This window comes from Mirounga angustirostris, unplaced genomic scaffold (genome assembly GCF_029215605.1).
Source record: "Mirounga angustirostris isolate CCGP_5_RB_7025 unplaced genomic scaffold, mMirAng1.0.hap1 SCAF_13, whole genome shotgun sequence".
NCBI classification, from domain to species: Eukaryota; Metazoa; Chordata; class Mammalia; order Carnivora; family Phocidae; genus Mirounga; species Mirounga angustirostris.
This window is the reverse complement of record NW_026991721.1, coordinates 43,135,296-43,153,685: the sequence shown is the minus strand read 5'-3', so window position 1 is coordinate 43,153,685 and position 18,390 is coordinate 43,135,296. Positions and strand designations below refer to the sequence as shown.

General features: G+C 34.9%; 1 protein-coding gene across 2 annotated transcripts in view; it reads left to right on the top strand.

Annotated features, from left to right (window-relative positions):
• The window catches only part of TMEM135 (transmembrane protein 135), a 271,644-nt gene that overhangs the window by 14,735 nt on the left and 238,519 nt on the right, over window positions 1–18,390 (top strand). For both annotated transcript variants that reach the window (XM_064576804.1, XM_064576803.1), the window contains exons 2-3: window positions 14,024–14,151; window positions 16,710–16,802. In XM_064576804.1, the coding sequence (XP_064432874.1) occupies window positions 14,024–14,151; window positions 16,710–16,802 (221 nt within the window). The remainder of the gene's footprint in view (window positions 1–14,023; window positions 14,152–16,709; window positions 16,803–18,390) is intronic.

Sequence of the window (18,390 nt, the reverse complement as noted above, 5' to 3'; positions counted from 1 at the left end):
CCCCCAGGTTCTGTCAGTGGTATCTATATATATCAAATTTATGAATATCCTATTAGGTTATTTATAAATTTCGGTTGTGTTTTCCCTATATTTTTGTATTTTTTTCTTTCAGGATGGGCAGCCTGAACTCCTGTAGGGAATAGCAAGTCATAACTTTCTATTTGTAACATGCACTGTGGCTAAATGATACTTGTCCTCATTTAGAATAGTCTGACTTCAACATCAGGTCTGGCGGTTAAGAGCATGGACTCTGAAGCCACTTCCTTGAGTTCAGTCCCTGTTCGGTTACTTAATTCGTTATGTGACTTTGGGCAACATGATCTCTTTGTGCCTGTGTTTTCTTATGAAAGGGGATAATGATCATGCCCATCTTATAGATTGCTGTGAAGACTAAGTGAGTTAACATTTGTATGGTGTTTAGAGCAGTAACCTGCCACATAGTATTTGTTAAATTAAGAAACTAAATATTCTGTTAGTAAAATATTTAACAAATATAAATTCATTACGCTGTTTAAAGTAGTTCTCAATGTGGGGTAATTTTGCCTTCTAGGAGACATTTGGCAATTCCTGCAGACATTTTTAGTGGTCACAGCTGAGTATGCTGCTGGCATTTAGAAAATAGAAGACAGGGGATATTCTAAACAACTTCTAATATATAGGACGGTCCTCCACAACAGCAAATAACCTGGCCCCAATGTTGATAGTGTCAAGGTTGAAAGACCCTGCTTTAAATAAATCATTATTTGCTAGTGATTACTTAAAGAAGGATTAAATACATAAAACATGAAACCAACTCTTTGTTATTGTGAAGAATTCTTTTTTTTTTAAGATTTTATTTATTTGACAGAGAACATGAGCTGGGGGGAGGAGCAAGGGGAGAGGGAGAAGCAGGCCCCCCGCTGAGCAGGGAGCCCGATGGAGGACTCAATCCTAGGACCCCGAGATCATGACCTGAGCTGAAGGCAGACGCTTAACCAGCTGAGCAACCCAGGCACCCTTATTGTGAAGAATTCTTATTTCCCAAAGGAACTAGATTTGTCAGCCCCTCTAGAAAGTCTTCTAGAAGAGTTAGTGATTAAGCGTTGGGGCTAAGAAAGACTGCTGAATTGGAGTTTGGTGCTAATAAGGCTAAGATCATGGAGTTAGCCACCTTGAGGACCAATTAGCTTTGTTCTGTTCCATGGCCATAGACTGTAATCCGAATACTAGTCAACCATCTCTATGATAAATATGCTGCATTAATCACATAGGGAAACAGACAAGGGAATATAAGTAAGATTAAATGCAAATAGGTCTGATAGATGTTTAATAGTGATATTTTTATAAAGAGAAACTCCTAAATTGGGAACCCATAATTACAATTTTGCACCACACTTCAGTGTATAGCCTTTGTGTTAGTCAGGTTGGTTACCATACTTGTCCTTCATGAGCTATCCTTTTTTTTTTTTCATGACCTGTCCTTAATGCTCCCTCTGTTTTTTTTGACAGAGGAATATTCATAAAGATATTCTCCTGTATTTTTTCTAGATACTTTACTGTTTATATAATCTTCAAATTTAGTCATCTTGATTCATCTTAAACTAATTTTTGTGTATAGTATGAGGCAGAGATCAAGGTTAATGTTTTGTTCTACACAGATACCCAGTTCCTCCAGTACCATTTATTTTTAAAAAGATACAATTTTAAAAGTAGGGAAAAAAGAACTCTTTGAAACATTTGTTTTCAGTGTTGACCTTTAATTTTTATCTTTCAACAGGATGTTTTGATATACATAGTATTTTTCAACACGATGATTTGATATATGTATATACACTAAGTGAAATAATTACTATGGTCAAACTGATTAACATATCATCTCACATTGATGAGAGCATCTGAAATCTACTTTTTTAGCATGTTTCCAGTATTCAGTATCATGTTATTAATAATGGTCATTATGCTGTACATTAGATCTGTACATTTATTTGTCCTACGTAATTGCAACTTTTGTATCCTTTGACCATCATCCCATTTCCCCCTACCTCCATAGCCACTGGTAACAACCATTCTACTCTGCTTTTCTGAGTTTGTCATTTTTAGAATCCACGTGTAAGTGAGATCAGGCAGTATTTGTCCTTCTGTGCCTGGCTTATTTCACTTAATGTAATGTCCTCCAGGTTCATCCATGTCACAAATGACAGAATTTCCCTCTTTTTTAAGGCTTAGTCATGTTCCATTGTATAAATATACCACATTTTCTTTAACCATTTATCTGTTGATGGACACAGGTTGATTTGATATCTTGGCTCTTGTGAGTGGTGCTATAAAGAACACGGGAGTGCAGATATCTCTTCAGGATACTGATTTCATTTACTTTTGGATATGTACCCAGAGGTGGGATTGTTGAATCATATGGTAGTTCTATTTTTTAATTTTTTGAGGAACCTCCACAGGGTTTTCCATACAAATTTACATTCCCACCAACAGTGTATAAGGATTCCCTTCTCTCCACTCCTTTAGCAACACTTAACCATCTTTCGTCTTTTTGATAAGAGCCATTATGACAGGTGCACAGTGCTATCTCATTGTGATGTAATTTTCATTTCCCTGATGATTAGTGGTATTGAAGATCTTTTTGTATACTTGTTGGCCAAATATTTTTTGTATCTTCTTTTCAGAAATGTCTATCAGGTCCTTTTTTTTTTTTTAAGTTTTTATTTAAATTCCAGTTAGTTAACATATGGTGTAATGTTAGTTTCAGGTGTACAATATATTGATTTGACACTTCATACAACACCTGGTGCTCATCACAACATGTACACTCCTTAATCCCCATTACCTATTTAACCCTCTCCCACCTATCTCCCCACTGGTAACCATCAGTTTGTTCTCTATAGTTAAGAGTCTGTTTCTTGGTTTGTCTCTTTTTCTCTCTTTATTCCTTTGCTCGTTTCTTTTGTTTATCCCTTTGCTCATTTCTTAAATTCCACGTATGAGTGGAACTTTAAACCACTTTGAATTTATTTTTGTGTGTGGTATAAGAAAGTGGCCCAGTTTCATTCTTTTACATATGGCTGTCCAGTGTTCCCAACACCATTTGTCGAAGAGACTGGTTATGTGTTTCTAGGAGTTTTGCCATTTCTTCTAGGTGCAGTTTGCAGGTGTATAATTGCTCAGAATAGTCTCTTTTGGTCCTTTGTATTTTTGTGCTATCAGTTGTAATGTTCTCTCTTTCATTTATAATTTTATTTATTTGAGTTTTCTTTTTTTTTTTTTTAAAGATTTTATTTATTTATTTGACAGAGAGAGAGATAGCGAGAGCAGGAACACAAGCAGCGGGAGGGGGAGAGGGAGAAGCAGGCCTCCCCACAAGGAGGGAGCCCGATGTGGGACTCGATCCCAGGACCCTGGGATCATGACCTGAGCCGAAGGCAGACGCTTAACGACTGAGCCACCCAGGCGCCCGAGTTTTCTTTTTTTTTTTTTTTTTAAGATTTTATTTATTTATTTGAGAGAGAGAGAGCACAAGAGGGGGTAGCGGGAGAGGGAGAAGCAGACTCCCCGCTGAGCAGGGAGCCCAATGCGGGACTCGATCCTGGGACTCCAGGATCATGACCTGAGCCGAAGGCAGTCGCCCAACCAACTGAGCCACCCAGGCGCCCTCTCTTTTTTTCTAAGTGTAGCTAAAGGCTTGTCAATTTTATCTTTTCCAAAAAAACCTTTTAGTTTCATTGATTTTTGTATATTGCTTTTCTAGTCTGTATTTCATTTATTTCTGCTATGATCCTGATTATTTTCTTCCTTCTGCTACCTTTTTGTTTAGTTTTTTCTTTTTAGTTTCTTGGCGGTGTAAAGTTAGGTTTTTTATTTGAGATCTTTCTTTTTTCTCTATATAGGCACTTATGGCTATAACCTTCCCTCTTAGAATTGCTTTTGCTACATCCCAAAAGTTTGGATATGTTGTGTTTCCCTTATCATTTGTCATAAGGTATTTTTTTATTTCCCTTTTCATTTTCTTCAGTCCATTGGTTTTTCATGAGTGTGTTATTTAATTTATTCATATTTATGTATTTTCAATTTTTTTCTAATTTTGTCCCATACCATTGTGGTCAGAAAAGATATTTGATATGATTTCAATCTTCTTAAAATTTTTATGACTTGTTTTGTGACCTAACATATGATCTATCCTTTAGAATGTTCCACGTGGCTGGAAAAGAATGTTTATTCTGTTCTTGTTGGATGGAATGGTCTATATATGTCTGTTAGGTACATTTGGTCTGTATTGTTCAAATCTGCTGTTTCCTTATTGTTTCTCTGTCTGGATGACCTATCTATTGTTGAGAGTGGCATAATAAAGTCCCCTGCTATTATTGTGTTGCTTTCTATTTTTCCCTTCAGTTCTGTTAATATTTACTTTATATATTTAGGTATTCTAATGTTGGATGCATATATATTTACAATTGTTATGTCTTCTTGATGAATTGACCTCTTTATCATTGACCATCTCTGTGTCTTGTTACAGTTTTTGATTTAATTAAATTCTATCCTGTCTTGTATAGGTATAGTCACCCCTTTACTCTTTTGGTTACCATTTGCATGGAGTATCTTTTTTCCATTTGTTTACTTTCAACTTAGGTGTATCCTTAAAGCTAAATGAGTCTTTTGTAGGCAGCATTTTGTTGGGTCTTGTTTGTTTTTTAATTTTATTTTATTATTTTTTTAAATCCATTTAGCCACTCTTTGTTTTTGATAGGATTATTTAGTGAGTTTACATTTAAAATAATTATTAATTGGAAGTACTTACTGTTGCTATTTTGTTCATTGTTTTCTGACTATTTTGTAGTTCCTTTGTTCCTCTCTTGCTGCTTTTCTTTGAGTTGATGATTTTTTTTGTGGTGGCATGCTTTGATTTCTTTATTTTTCCTTTATCAACTATAGGCTTTTGCTTTGTGGTTACCATGTGGCTAATATAAAACATATTTATAAACAGTCTCTTTTAAGCTGATAGCTTCAATCACATGCAAAAACTCTACCCTTTACTTCCCATCCCCATTTTATGTTTTTGTAATCACAATCTTTTTGTATTATGTATCTGTTAATATATTATTATAGCTATAGTTATTTTATTTTTTATTTATTTATTTTTTTAAAAGATTTTATTTATTTATTCGAGAGAGAGAGAGAGAGGCAGAGGGAGAAGCAGGCTCTCCGCCGAGCAGGGAGCCCAGTGCGGGGCTCGATCCCAGGACCCTGGGATCATGACCTGAGCTGAAGGCAGACGCTTAACCGACTGAGCCACCCAGGCGTCCTGCTATAGTTATTTTAAATACTTTATCTTTTGACCTTTATTTTAGAGTTAGTACTGTCAGTACTTTTTAATTGGTACTGTCACAGCACCATGACAGTATTAAAATACCTGACTATATATTTGTATGAATTTGACTATGCATTATCTTCACCAGTGAGTTTTATATTTTCACAGGTTTTTATGATACTAATTAATATCTTTTCATTTCAGCTTGAGGAACTGTCTTCTGTATTTCCTGTAATGCAGTTCTAGTGGTGATGTTCTCTCTTAGCTTTTGTTTTTTTGTGAATGTTTTTATCTCAGGTTCTGAAGGACAGCTTTGGCAAGTAAAGTATTCTTGGTTGGCAGTTTTTTTTTTCAGCAGTTTGAATATATCATCCTATTCTCTTCTGGCCTACAAGAATACTGCTAAGAAATTCACTTATTCTTTTGGGGTTCCTTTGTATACAATGATTTGCTTTTCTTTTACTGCTTTCAGAATTCTCTGTTTGATACACTTACCATGATGAGCACTGAGTAATGTATAGAATCATTGAGTCACTTTATTGTACATGTGAAATTAATATAACACTGTATGGTAACTGTACTGGGATTAAAATAAATTTCTCTTTGACCTTTGAGAATTTGATTGATATATCTAGGTGTAAATCTCTTTATAGTTAATACAGTTGGGGTTCTTTGGGCTACATGGTTCTGAATGTCTGTTTCTTTCTCTAAATTAGGGAAATTTTCAGTCATTGTTTCCTTAAGTAAGGTTTCTGTTTTTTTTCTTTCTCTACTCGTTCTGGGATTCCCAAATGCTTATTTATTTGACTTGTTTTCCATAATTGTCATAGACTTTTTTCACTGTTTTTCCATATTTTTTCTTTTTGTTTCTCCACCTGGGTAATTTCAAATGACCTGTCTTTGACCTCAGTGATTCTTTCTTCAGCTCCACCTAGTCTGTTGTTAAAGCTAACTGTGGAATTTTTTTTAGTTTTGTCATTGTTTTCTTCAGCTCCAGATTTTGTTTCCCTTTCCTCCCTCGCTCCCTCCCTCCCTTCCTTCATTCCTCCCTCCCTCCCTCCTCTTTTCCTCCCCCTTTCTTTCTTTCTGTAGTTTTCATCTTTGTTGAACTCATTTTGGTCATGTATTATTTTCCTGATTTCGTTTAGTTGTCTGTGTTCTATTGTAGTTTACTGAGGTTTTTTAAGATGACAGTTTTGAATTCTTTGGCAGTTCATAGATCTCTATTTTTTTAGGGTTGGATACTGGTGTTTTATTTTGTTTCTTTGTTTTCCTGATTATTTGTATTCCTTGTGGAGTTGTTTTGGTGTGTGTGCATTTGAAGAAGTAGGCATCATTTCCAGTCTCCAAACTCTGGCTCCTGCAGTGAAAGCCCTTCACCGTGCAGACTGTCCAGAGATTTTGGGTAGGTTTTTTGGTCAAGTCTGTGCATGGGTTTGCTATTGGAGCCTTCAGGCAGGTTGGTCTGGTGTTTAGGGGTGAATCTAGAGCCTAGGTTCACTGGTGTGGGCCTTGTGCTTGGGCCTGTGTGGGTAGGCCTTGTGGCTTGGACGTTGGTGTTGGGCCTGAAGCTTGGGTCCCTGGAACAACTTTAGAGCCTGGTTTCTTGGGAGTTAGCCTAGTGCTGGGATGGGTCTTGAATCTGAGTCTATAGTTTGTGTGGGTTGGCCTTGTGCCTGATTTCACTAGGGCAGGCCTGGTTCCAAGATTTGTGGTGAAGTTGGATGCTCACTTCACTCTTCTTTTATTGGGTGGGTGTCTCTCTCCACACTGGATTGCCTGGACTCGGAGGTCGGGTAATACGCAGAATATGAGATTGTCTTTCCTACCATTTTCAGTGTGTGTTTTCTTATTTCTGTGTTCCATCCAGGTGTTGTAATCTTTCATCTGGAATCCTTAGCTTTTGTGAAGGTATTTTCATGCATGGGTAGTTATTCAAACTGATGTTTTTGCAAGAGGTTAAGTGCTAGAAACTGCTATTCTGCTATTTGGCTGATGTCACTCCTGTGTCATTTAATTCAATCTCTTTAATAAATGAGGAAACTGAAGTCTAAAGAATTACATCTAAACAAGGATCTTTCATGGCAATTAGTTGTAGAGCTAAAATTAAAAATTGTATCTCATGATTATCTCATGATTACTTTGTACTCCATCATGGTATTTATTTCTATCTCTTGTTCAGATTCTTTTTTCTGTAATAACCCCCATTTTCTCATACTTGTTCATCTCCCACCAATTTTACACATACATCATATGCTTATTGTAGAATGTCTGGAAAATACTCCTAAGCAAAAGGAAGATTAAAATAATCTTTTGCCACAACCGGAGATGACCAGTGCACAACATTCTCATATTTGTTCCATATGTTCATTAAAAAATACTGTTTTGTAGTCTGCATTTTCACTTTGTATATTTTGATTTATTTTTTCCTGGTCATTAAGTAGTCTTCTAAAACTAGATTATATAACTAAAATAAATAAAGGCTTATATTTTAATCATAGTGCTATTATGTAACTGTATTTAGCTAAATATAAGTGTATTTGGAAAATTCATAAGAGATTAATTAGTGTGGAATTTCTTGGTCAAAACTTATGAACATTACAACATATTTTTGCTATAAAAATATGTTTATGAAGGTGCCTGTGGATGTCTGATAATGATTTTATATACATGTACATGTGCTCTTACTACATGGTATGTACAATTACTGTCACATTATTTGGTGAGATCAGTGTTTCCTAACCTTTTTTTATTTATTTTAATTTTTTTATTTTTTTTATTTTTTTAAGATTTTATTTATTTATTTGACAGAGAGAGAATGAGAGAGAGAGCACATGAGAGTGGGGAGGGTCAGAGGGAGAAGCAGGCTCCCTGCCGAGCAGGGAGCCCGATGCGGGACTCGATCCAGGGACTCCAGGATCATGACCTGAGCCAAAGGCAGTCGCTTAACCAACTGAGCCACCCAGGCGCCCCTCCTAACCTTTTTTTTTTAACACTGTAGCATACCTAGGAATAATAATTGTGTGCCACACTAGGGAAAACTGAGATGTTTATTACTGTGCTCTCTTACCTACTAGGCCTGACTACCCAAACTGTTGAGAGGATCATTATTTTGGCCACTTGTAAACCCTGGTTGGAAGCTCTGGATTAGAGCACAGTGATGATAAGGTCCTAGGTTATTTCTCACGTTTTGTGTAAGATTTTCCCTGTTTCTCAGAATAGACTGTACAGTTTGGTATACCAGTAATGCAAATATATACAATTTATCCACTTGATTGTTAATGGATAGTGTTTGGCAGTATTTGTAATTACAGATAGTGCTATGAATATGACTTTTGGTGGAAATAAGCACTTACTTCTTCTGAGTATGTATACCTAGGAGAGGAATTGCTGGATCATAGAGTAAGTATACATTTAATTTCATTAGATAGTAAAGAAACTCTTCAGTTTTATATTCCCACCAGCTATGTATGAAAGTTCTAGTTTTTTCATTTGCATCAGTACTTTGCATTATCAGTTCTTTTTATTTTAGTCATTCTTATGTGTGTGTAGTGCTAATTCTTTGTTCAATGAAGACTAATGATGATGAGCATATTTCGTTTACCTATTGACCATGTGGATAACTGCTTTTTTTTTTTAATTGAACTTTTTATTTTGAGATGATTGTAGATTCTCATACAGTTAAAAGAAATAATGGAGAGAGATTTCCTGTATTTTTTATTTGGTTTCTCCCAGTGGTATCATCTTGCAAAATGATAGTAAAATATCACAACCAAAATATTAGCATTGATATAGTCAAGATACAGAACGTCTCCATCACCCAAAGGATCCCTGAGGTTGCCCTTTTATAGCAATACCCACTTCCCTCCCACATACCTGGCCAACATTACTTTATTCTTCATTTCCATAATTTTGTCATTTCAAGAATGTTACATAAATGAAATCATGCATTATACAGTGTTTTGGGATTGGCTTTTTTACTCATCATATTTTTTAGGAGATTTATCAAGATTTTTTCATGTATCACTCATTTATTCTTTTTCATAGCTAAGTACTATTCTCTTGTATGGACACTCCACCATTTTTTTTAACCAGTCACTTCTTGAAAGACATATGGATTGTTTCTGGTTTTTGACTACTATGTAAAAAACCTGCTCTAAACATTTGTGCCCAGATTTTGTGTGAACATACATTTTCATTTCTCTAGGATAAACACCCTGGACTGTAGTTGCTGGGTCATATGATAGTTGCTTGTTTATTTTTTCAGGCAACTGCCAAACTGCTTTCCAGAATGACTATACCACTTTGCATTCTCCCTAGTAATACATGAGTGATCCAGTTTCTCTGCCTTCTTGCCAGAATTTGGTGTTTCCGGTATTTTTAAATTTTAGCCATTCTGGTATTTGTGTAGTGATAGCTCATTATAGTTTTGATTTGCATTTCCTTAATGGCTAGTGTGCTTGTCTGCCATTTGCGCATCTTCAATGAAATGTCTGTTCATATCTTTGCCACTTTTTAGTTGCATTACTTTTTTACTGTTGAGTTTTGAGATTTCCTTATATATTCTAGGTACTAGTCCTCTGCTGGATATGTAGTTTACAAGTATTCTCTCCCATTCTGTAGCTAGTCTTTTTATATTCTTTTTTTTTTTTAAAGATTTTATTTATTTATTTGAGAGAGAGAGAATGAGAGGGAGAGAGCACATGAGAGGGGGGAGGGTCAGAGGGCGAAGCAGACTCCCTGCCGAGCAGGGAGCCCGATATGGGACTAGATCCAGGGACTCCAGGATCATGACCTGAGCCGAAGGCAGTCACTTAACCAGCTGAGCCACCCAGGCGCCCTAAGTCTTTTTATATTCTTAACACATCTTTCAAAGAGAAAAAGGTTTTTTTTTTTTTTTTTAAGATTTTATTTATTTATTTGACAGAGAGAGACACAGTGAGAGAGGGAACACAAGCAGGGGGAGTGAGAGAGGGAGAAGCAGGCTCCCCACTGAGCCAGGAGCCAGATGTGGGGCTCGATTCCGGGACCCTGGGATCATGACCTGAGCCAAAGACAGATGCTTAACAACTGAGCCACCCAGGCGCCCCAAAGAGAAAAAGTTTTAATTGTGAAGTGTAATGTACAGATTTTCCTTTTATACATGGTGCTTTTGGTCTCATGTCTAAGAACTCTTTGCCTAGCCTTAAATCCCTAAGATTTTCTCTGATTTTTTTTTTCCTTAAAGTTTTGTAGTGTTATGTTTTACATTTATGTCTATAATGCATTTTGAATTAAATTTTGTGTGAATTTTGAGACTTAGGTTAAGGTTGTTTTTCATTTTTATTTTTTATTGTCTGTCCTGTGGATATCCAGTTGCTCTAGCACCATTTGTTGAAAAGTCCTTAGTTGGAAGTATTTGTGTGGGTCTATTTCTAGGTACTCTTCTATTTCATTAACCTATTTGTGTATTACTCTGCCAATAACACAAAGCCCAATTGCTCTATGAATATAATAAGTCTTAAAATTGGGTAGACTTATTCACTTTATTCTTTTTCAAAGTTGTTTTAGTTCTTATAATCTCTTTGTTTTTCTGTATAAATTTCAGGATAATCTTGCCTATATCTATCTGCAGAAATCTTTCAGAGATTGTGATAGAAATTGTGTCACTTTGGGGAGAATTGACATGCTGAGTCTTCTAGTCCAAAACATTTATTTACTCTGTCTTTACTCTCTTTCATCAGCATTGTGTAGTTTTCAGCATACAAATCCTATACAGGTAGTTTTTTCTCTTAAGTGTTTTATTTTTTTGATGATTTATAAATGCTACTGTATTTTTAATTTTGGTATCCATATGGTGATTGTTCTTGTATAAATGATTTTTTTTTAAAGATTTTATTTATTTATTTGAGACAGAGAGAATGAGAGACAGAGAGCATGAGAGGGAGGAGGGTCAGAGGGAGAAGCAGACTCCCTGCCGAGCAGGGAGCCCGATGCGGGACTCGATCCCGGGACTCCAGGATCATGACCTGAGCCGAAGGCAGTCGTTTAACCAACTGAGCCACCCAGGCGCCCTATAAATGATTTTTTTAAAAAAAAGAATTTATTTGCGAGAGAGAGAGGGAACAAGCAGTGGGGAGGGGCAGAGGGAGAGAGAGAGAGAAGTGGACGCCCCACTGAGCAGGAAGCCCAATGTGGGGCTTAATCTCAGGACCTGGAGGACCTAAGCTGAAGGCAGACGCCTAACCGACTAAGCCATCCATGCACCCCTAGAAATGATTTTTGTATGTTTATCTGTGTCCTGTGCCCTTGTTGAACTGCCTTATTAATTCTAGGAGGTTGGGTTTTGTTGGTTTGTTTTTATTTTGTATATTGTTTGAGATTTTCTGTTTTTCTATGTTAGACAATCAAGTTATTTGAAAACAGGGATAATTTTGTTTCTTCCTTTCTAGGAACAGCGGGACTTGTTTTTTGGGGGGGTGGTTCTTTTTTGGTATCTACTTGAATATATAACAGAGTAGCACATTCTGCCCACTATTAAGTCTAAAATGAAAGAGACATTACATTCCAAAACCTGAAGATACTAGGAGACCATTAGAACTGATGGTATGGTTGGGATGCCTGGCTGGCTTAGTTGGTGGAGTTTGTGACTCGACTATGGGATTGTAGGTTTGAGCTCCACATTGGGTGTGGAGATTAACTTAAAAATAAAAAGTCTTTAAAAAAAAAAAAAAAAGAACTGATGAGATGGTTGAGGATCAGGGAGTGATTGAAAATGACACCAGCATTTTGTTCCTGAGTAATTGGGTGGATGTAATAAGGTGGGAAACTCATAAGTAAAAGCATTTTGGAGAAATATAATGAGTTCTACTTTGGACATGCTGATTTTTTAAATAACTGTGGTACATATTTCTTGATACGTCCAGTAGATATCAGAAGGATGGATTAAGAATTTAGGGATGAGGTTGGAGTTATAATTACTACTTTGAGATGGTAGATGATGCCATGGGAGAGAGCATATTTGGAATGAGTAGCAATCTGAGGAAGAAATGCTAACAAAGGAAAAGGATTTAGGGATACAGTGGGAAAATGAAAAGAATGCATTGTCATGGAAAATACAGAAACCTCTCTGGTCAAAATTCCACCTATTTGTCAAGATTTGTCTTAGAAAATTCAGTGATATCAGTCAGACATCATCACCTGCCCCAGTCCCATCTCCTTTTAGTAATTCCCTAATATATATTTCTATAGCAGTTTCTTTTTTCTCTAGTCTCGCATTACACCATTATTAAAGTTTCTTGTTTATGTGTCTGTTTCCTTGTCAACATTTTATGTTCCTTGATGGCAGAGAGTAGGTATTCATTGTTTTTCCTGTGTATGGCATAATACTTAATAACTGTTTAATTGAGTGAAGTAGGAGATGGTCAGTTTCAGAGCTTTGAGAGGGGTAGAGTAAGAAAACTGAGAAGAGGCCATTGGATTTGTTGATCATGGACCTTAGGAAAATTGATATGTGGGAGTGAATAGAGAGTTTTCTAGTCTTCTTTCAAGTCAGTCCTGCCCTTTCTTACACCTCCTACCTTATTCACTAATTATGTGGTTTTAACTTTTGTTCCTTTGATACATTGTTTTATCATGATGGAAAAATATTTTTTCCCTGTGGCCTGTGAAAATTCTGTTTTTCCAAAAATAGCTCATATCCCTTTTGTAATGAAACTGCTGCCTACACGTATATTAAATTAACTCTTTGATAAACTTCCAAGGTACTTTGTATTGTATTATTAACACTTAATCATTCTTGAATATCTTTATCTGTATCTTATCATACCATGTTATAATTTATATTCTGTTTATATCCTATAACATTAATAGTGTACTCGATAAATACTTAAAGACTTAGGTCTTGATTTTTAAATATCATTGTTAACTTATTTCAGAGCTTTTTTTGTTTGTTTTAGTCCTAAAACCTTTCTTTTAAATTCAGAGTTCACATACAAAAAAAAACCACTAAAAACAAATACATTTTCAATCTAAATTTAAAAGATAAGTCATGAAGACTCATCAGGTGATATCTTTATGAAATCTTTTTGTGACAAACTTCTGTACAGGATTCTGTGTACATCCTCTGCATAGGAACTTGTTCCTGTTTCCGTGTTCTGGTAACATTGTGGTACCAACCCATAATAGACTAGATTCTCAATCTTTGTTTTTCAGTCCTTTTTTTTTTTTTTTATGGGCTCCAGTGGGCCAGAAATCATTAATTTTATTTTTTACATTTTTTATTCATAGCATGGTTTTGTCACACAGTAGTCATGTTTGAATAGCTGAATGAATTTCTTTGGTTTCTGTCACTGAGTTTTTCTAATATCCAGGCTGATAATATCTGTAAAATATTTTTGTTTTGGCATTCAATTTCTATTTGAATTGTGCTTTTTTTTTTTCCATTTAAAAATGTATTCCATTATTCAGTTTAAAACTGTTTTCAAGGTATTACAAATATTTACCATTTGGAAGTTATTCTTTATGACCCATGTTGTAATTTCTTGGTGTATAATTTACCCATTATATCTTCAGTAAATTTAAGTGTCTTCTTTTCTGTCCCAGAAATTGTATTTTTATAGAGGAACCAGTAAAATACCAGTTTTAACTTAATTTTTAAAATATATGCTATTATTCAGTACCTTTCACCTAAGAGCTAATTTAAGTGGGAAAAATTGGTTGAATTAAACAAAAAAACCTTTCTCTTTCCAGATTGCAGCAATTCTCCGGAAACGAAAATTAGACTATTATTTACACAAACTACTCCCTGAGATCCTACAATCTGCTTCATTTCTGACTGCTAATGGGGCCTTGTATATGGCTTTCTTTTGCATTTTAAGGTTGGTACTCATAATCACCACTGGAGATTAATACAGATTCCTTTGTTGAAACTGAAACAAATGGATGTTTTTATAAATGTTGTGCAGGTCACTGCTTGTATATTTTTTTCTCCATCAAAGACATTTATTTATCTCAAAGAAAGCTTGTGAAATGAGGAGTTGTGGGCCTCTTGGCCTAAAGATGTCATATAAACTTTAAATTATTGCAGTGATTATATAGCAAAAGTGTTTTGGTGTATCGTGCATTTTTTGAGGCTTACTATATTTACCAAGTTGTTGATTATGCTTTCTTAGCTTTTCAATTTCATGGATCAGGAATTCAAAGCACCCATCCATGATATAGGTGAGGTCCACATGCAGTGAATAGACTTCAAAAGGACCATAAAATGCTCGTGTTTATATGTAAAACAGTAAATTAACTTCTGGCACATCCTATTGATGAAACTTTTGGTCCTGATTAAGTCTTTTGATTACCTGTGTCTCATGCTTCCTATGATTATGGAATTAAGTTTTTAGTTCTATGAGACACCTAACATGTTTATTATGTATTTACTTATCTTTTTCCCTAGTGATTGTTGAAAATCCAAACTAGTGTTTTTGTTAAAATGGTCAAATTAAAATGCTAAATTTATATTTTTCTCATATTAGTGTTGCTCAGAGTAGTTCTGTAGGTATACATTAACTACAGTTAAAAAGATAATTTTCATATGTCTTTTACAGTTTTTTTCCCTCAATACATTAATATTTATAAACTTTTAAATTATGCAGAAAATAATTGATAAAGTTTATACTATTGAGAAAATCATGCCTTTAAACTTGACTTGAAAATGTGTATAAGAAACTCTATCATATATTCTCTGGAAAGTTTCTAATACTTGCTCACACACTAAAAATAAAGTTATAAGATAATTAGGTCTTAAAATATTGCAATAATCATAAATTGCTATTGTAGCATATTTCTTTATGTTCTGTGAACCTGTTTGGTTAACTTGTGGAAATGGAAAACATTTATTGGGTTTATAGTTACAATACTTATAATAACATCTGTGTTACTCCTATAACTGACTCCTTGAGTTATTTTTCTTTAATTTTTACATTCAATAACTTCTTAAGGCCTTTATAGATTTTATGTTGGAGGGAAAATCACTTCTGGTTTTCTCAGGCCGGGGGTTTCTGATGTTCATTTTAGAAATACTCATGTTATATATGCTCTGTTGGTTTTCTAATTCTTCTAAAGCTAAGCTTCAGTTAGAAAAAAAAAAAATACCATTTCATCAATGATTCTTAATCCTTATGTGTATGTACATACATTTTTCTTATAATGTGTTATTTAGCAATCGGCCAACTTTGTTCAGATCACTTTTTGCAAATTCTGTGTGCTGCTTCTCCCTTTCTTAGGGAGATTAACTTTCTTAGGAACATATAGTCTTTGAAAGGAAAAAAATAATCTTTCTAATGTTTCCAAATATCTTTTTTTGGTCTTTTTTTTTTTAAGATATTTATTTAAGAGAGAGAGTGAGAGAGCATAAACAGGGGGAGCTGCAGAGGGAGAGGGAGAAGGAGAAGCAGACTCCCCATGGAGCAGGGAGCCTGATGGGGGGCTTGATCCCAGAACTCTGGGATCATGACCTGAGCTGAAGGCAGATGCTTACCGGACTGAGCCACCCAGTCACTACTTTTTGGTCTCTTTAAAAACCCAATCAGCTAATGGCCATTTATAGTGTGTGAGACACTTTGTAGGTTCTTATTTTCAAGGGACATATTCTAGTAAGTGAAAAATAATATATACACACACACAAAACTAAAAAATATAAAATACATAAGTACTGTAAGGAAAAGTTATCAAAGGTTGTAGAAGCAAAGAAGGGGAGACATTTGTTGAATATTTATCATGTGTTAAAAAATAGTAGTAGTAATAATAGTGATAGTAGTAATAGTAATCATAACAACAGCTAACATTTTCCTCACACTTCCTGTGCTGTGCATGGTGCTAGGAAATATCTCATGTAGTTCTCATAACTGTATGAGATAGGTACTGTTATTGTTCCCATTTGATAGATAAGGCAACTGAGAATATAGAGGATTTGTATAGTGAGTAACATTGGATCCAGGGAGTGTGTGAATGAATATGACTGACTAAATTATTGGAAGGAGAGATACCTATTAGTTTGCTGTTATAACTAGAATAGGAGATGGTGAGGGACTTAACTGAGGCAGGGGTGGCAGGTTGGAGAGGAATTTGAGAGAGAAATTGTGTATGGAAAAATTTAAGGGAACGATTTAATGTGTGGGGGAAAAGGAGAAGCTAAGGATGTCTCAAAGCATCACACATGAGTGGGTAGGTAGGTGTTGATCCCATTCACCTAGGAAAATAGAGGAGAGAAAGCAAATTCATGGGGATAGAGAAGAGAGCTAATGACTTTGGTTATGGACATGTTGAATTTGAGGTACTGTGGGACATTAGGTAGAGGGTGGACTGAGAAGGGGGAATATCTATTCGTAATAACTGAAATAACCAAATAGAAATTTCATACAAACATTCCAAATTTGAATTTCAGGAAGATACTTGGAAAATTCTACTCTTGGAGTCCTGGCTTTGGTGCCGCTTTGCCAGCATCTTATGTGGCCATTCTAATTGAAAGAAAAAGCAGGTAAAGTTTTATATATCTACATATTTAATAGAACTGATTTACTGTCCTCCACCCCAAGTAAGTTTTTTTTAACTTACTATTTATTGTAGTCCAGGGATGAAAAATATTTTCACATATGTTTTTAGTCTTGCAAATATTTGATGGAAAATTTAATTTTGTCTTAATATTATCATCTATGTTTATTAAGCCTGTAAAAATATAAAGATTGACTTTATAGAGTAATAATACCCTTTGGCCTTTGTTTACTAAAGTATTAGAGAGTTCTTGAATGTGCCTAAGACATGGCATGCACAAATCTAATTAAAAATCTTTTCCATAACCACAATACCACTATCCCACCTAAGAAAATTAATGGTAGTTTTCTCTTGTCATCTACATCTGTAATTTGCTTCAAGCTCATTGAGTGACCTCTGTTAAATCAATTATTATTTTTAAGGTATCTTCTCATTTAAAAAAATATTTTCGTTTATATAAACCAGAAAATGTTTCATGTAACATAATAAGATTTCTATAAAATGCTACAAACTACTATGTAAATTATTCAGCCAGGTAAATAGGTGAAGGTAAAGCTTTTGCCTAAAAGAATTTTACCATCTTGTAAATAATTACTTTCATCGCTGGGAACTGCTTTGGTTCCATCTTTATCCCAGAGAGTCAAGATTGGGTCATGTTTTAATCAAGGGGTCATGTATTAACCGAGATTGGGTCATCATCCAGTTTATGAAGATATTCATTATAATCACTGATCCCATAGTAAAAGTATAGATAGATTTTATCAGATAACCAAATATTTACCTAAACCACTTGAAGTCACTTTTAATGCCTCTTGTTTAAGTAATGTAATGGTGTCTAAATTTTTGGTGTCTAAGCTTTTGGTTCTATGGTTGGATTATTAATATTACTAAAATCAAGGGATATTATTACTCCAGCATCATCAAGTCAGTATTGCTAGAAACATAGGTTGTCCCACCTGATAGTACCGAATAGAATAGTATTGTGTATTAGGAGTGTGGATTCTGGAGCTGTATTTTCTGGCTGGGGCAGCTGACTCTGTCACTTACTGTGTTGTGGCTTATTCCTTACCTGAAAATGGAGACAGTGATAATCTAGTCACATGGCTGTCCAGACAATTAAAGGAGTTAATGTATGTAAAAGTGCTTAGAACAGTGCCTGACACATAGTAAATGTTACGTGTTAACTGTTATTATTGGTTTTTGCCCATAAGGAATGAGAAAGTTATTCTTCTGATTATTAACTTCCTGATTCATTTAAAAATGTGAACACTTGTTTTAGAATATGATTTCAAAATATGTAACTCATACGTGAAATTTTAAAGATGTTTAAACCAAGTTTGCTCCGATTTACTTATTTTTAGCACTTGAGTAATAAGAGCATTTTGAAGTTATTTGCCTACTTTTCAACAGAAAGTGTTGAAATTGAACACCTGTGTAACCACCTAGAGTCAACAGTTGTTAACATTTTGCTGTTTTTACTTATTTGTAAGTGATTATATGTTTGTGTGGTTGTGTGTGTGGTGTGTGAACCATTGTAAACATCATGACACTTCTAAATACTTCAGCATGCATAT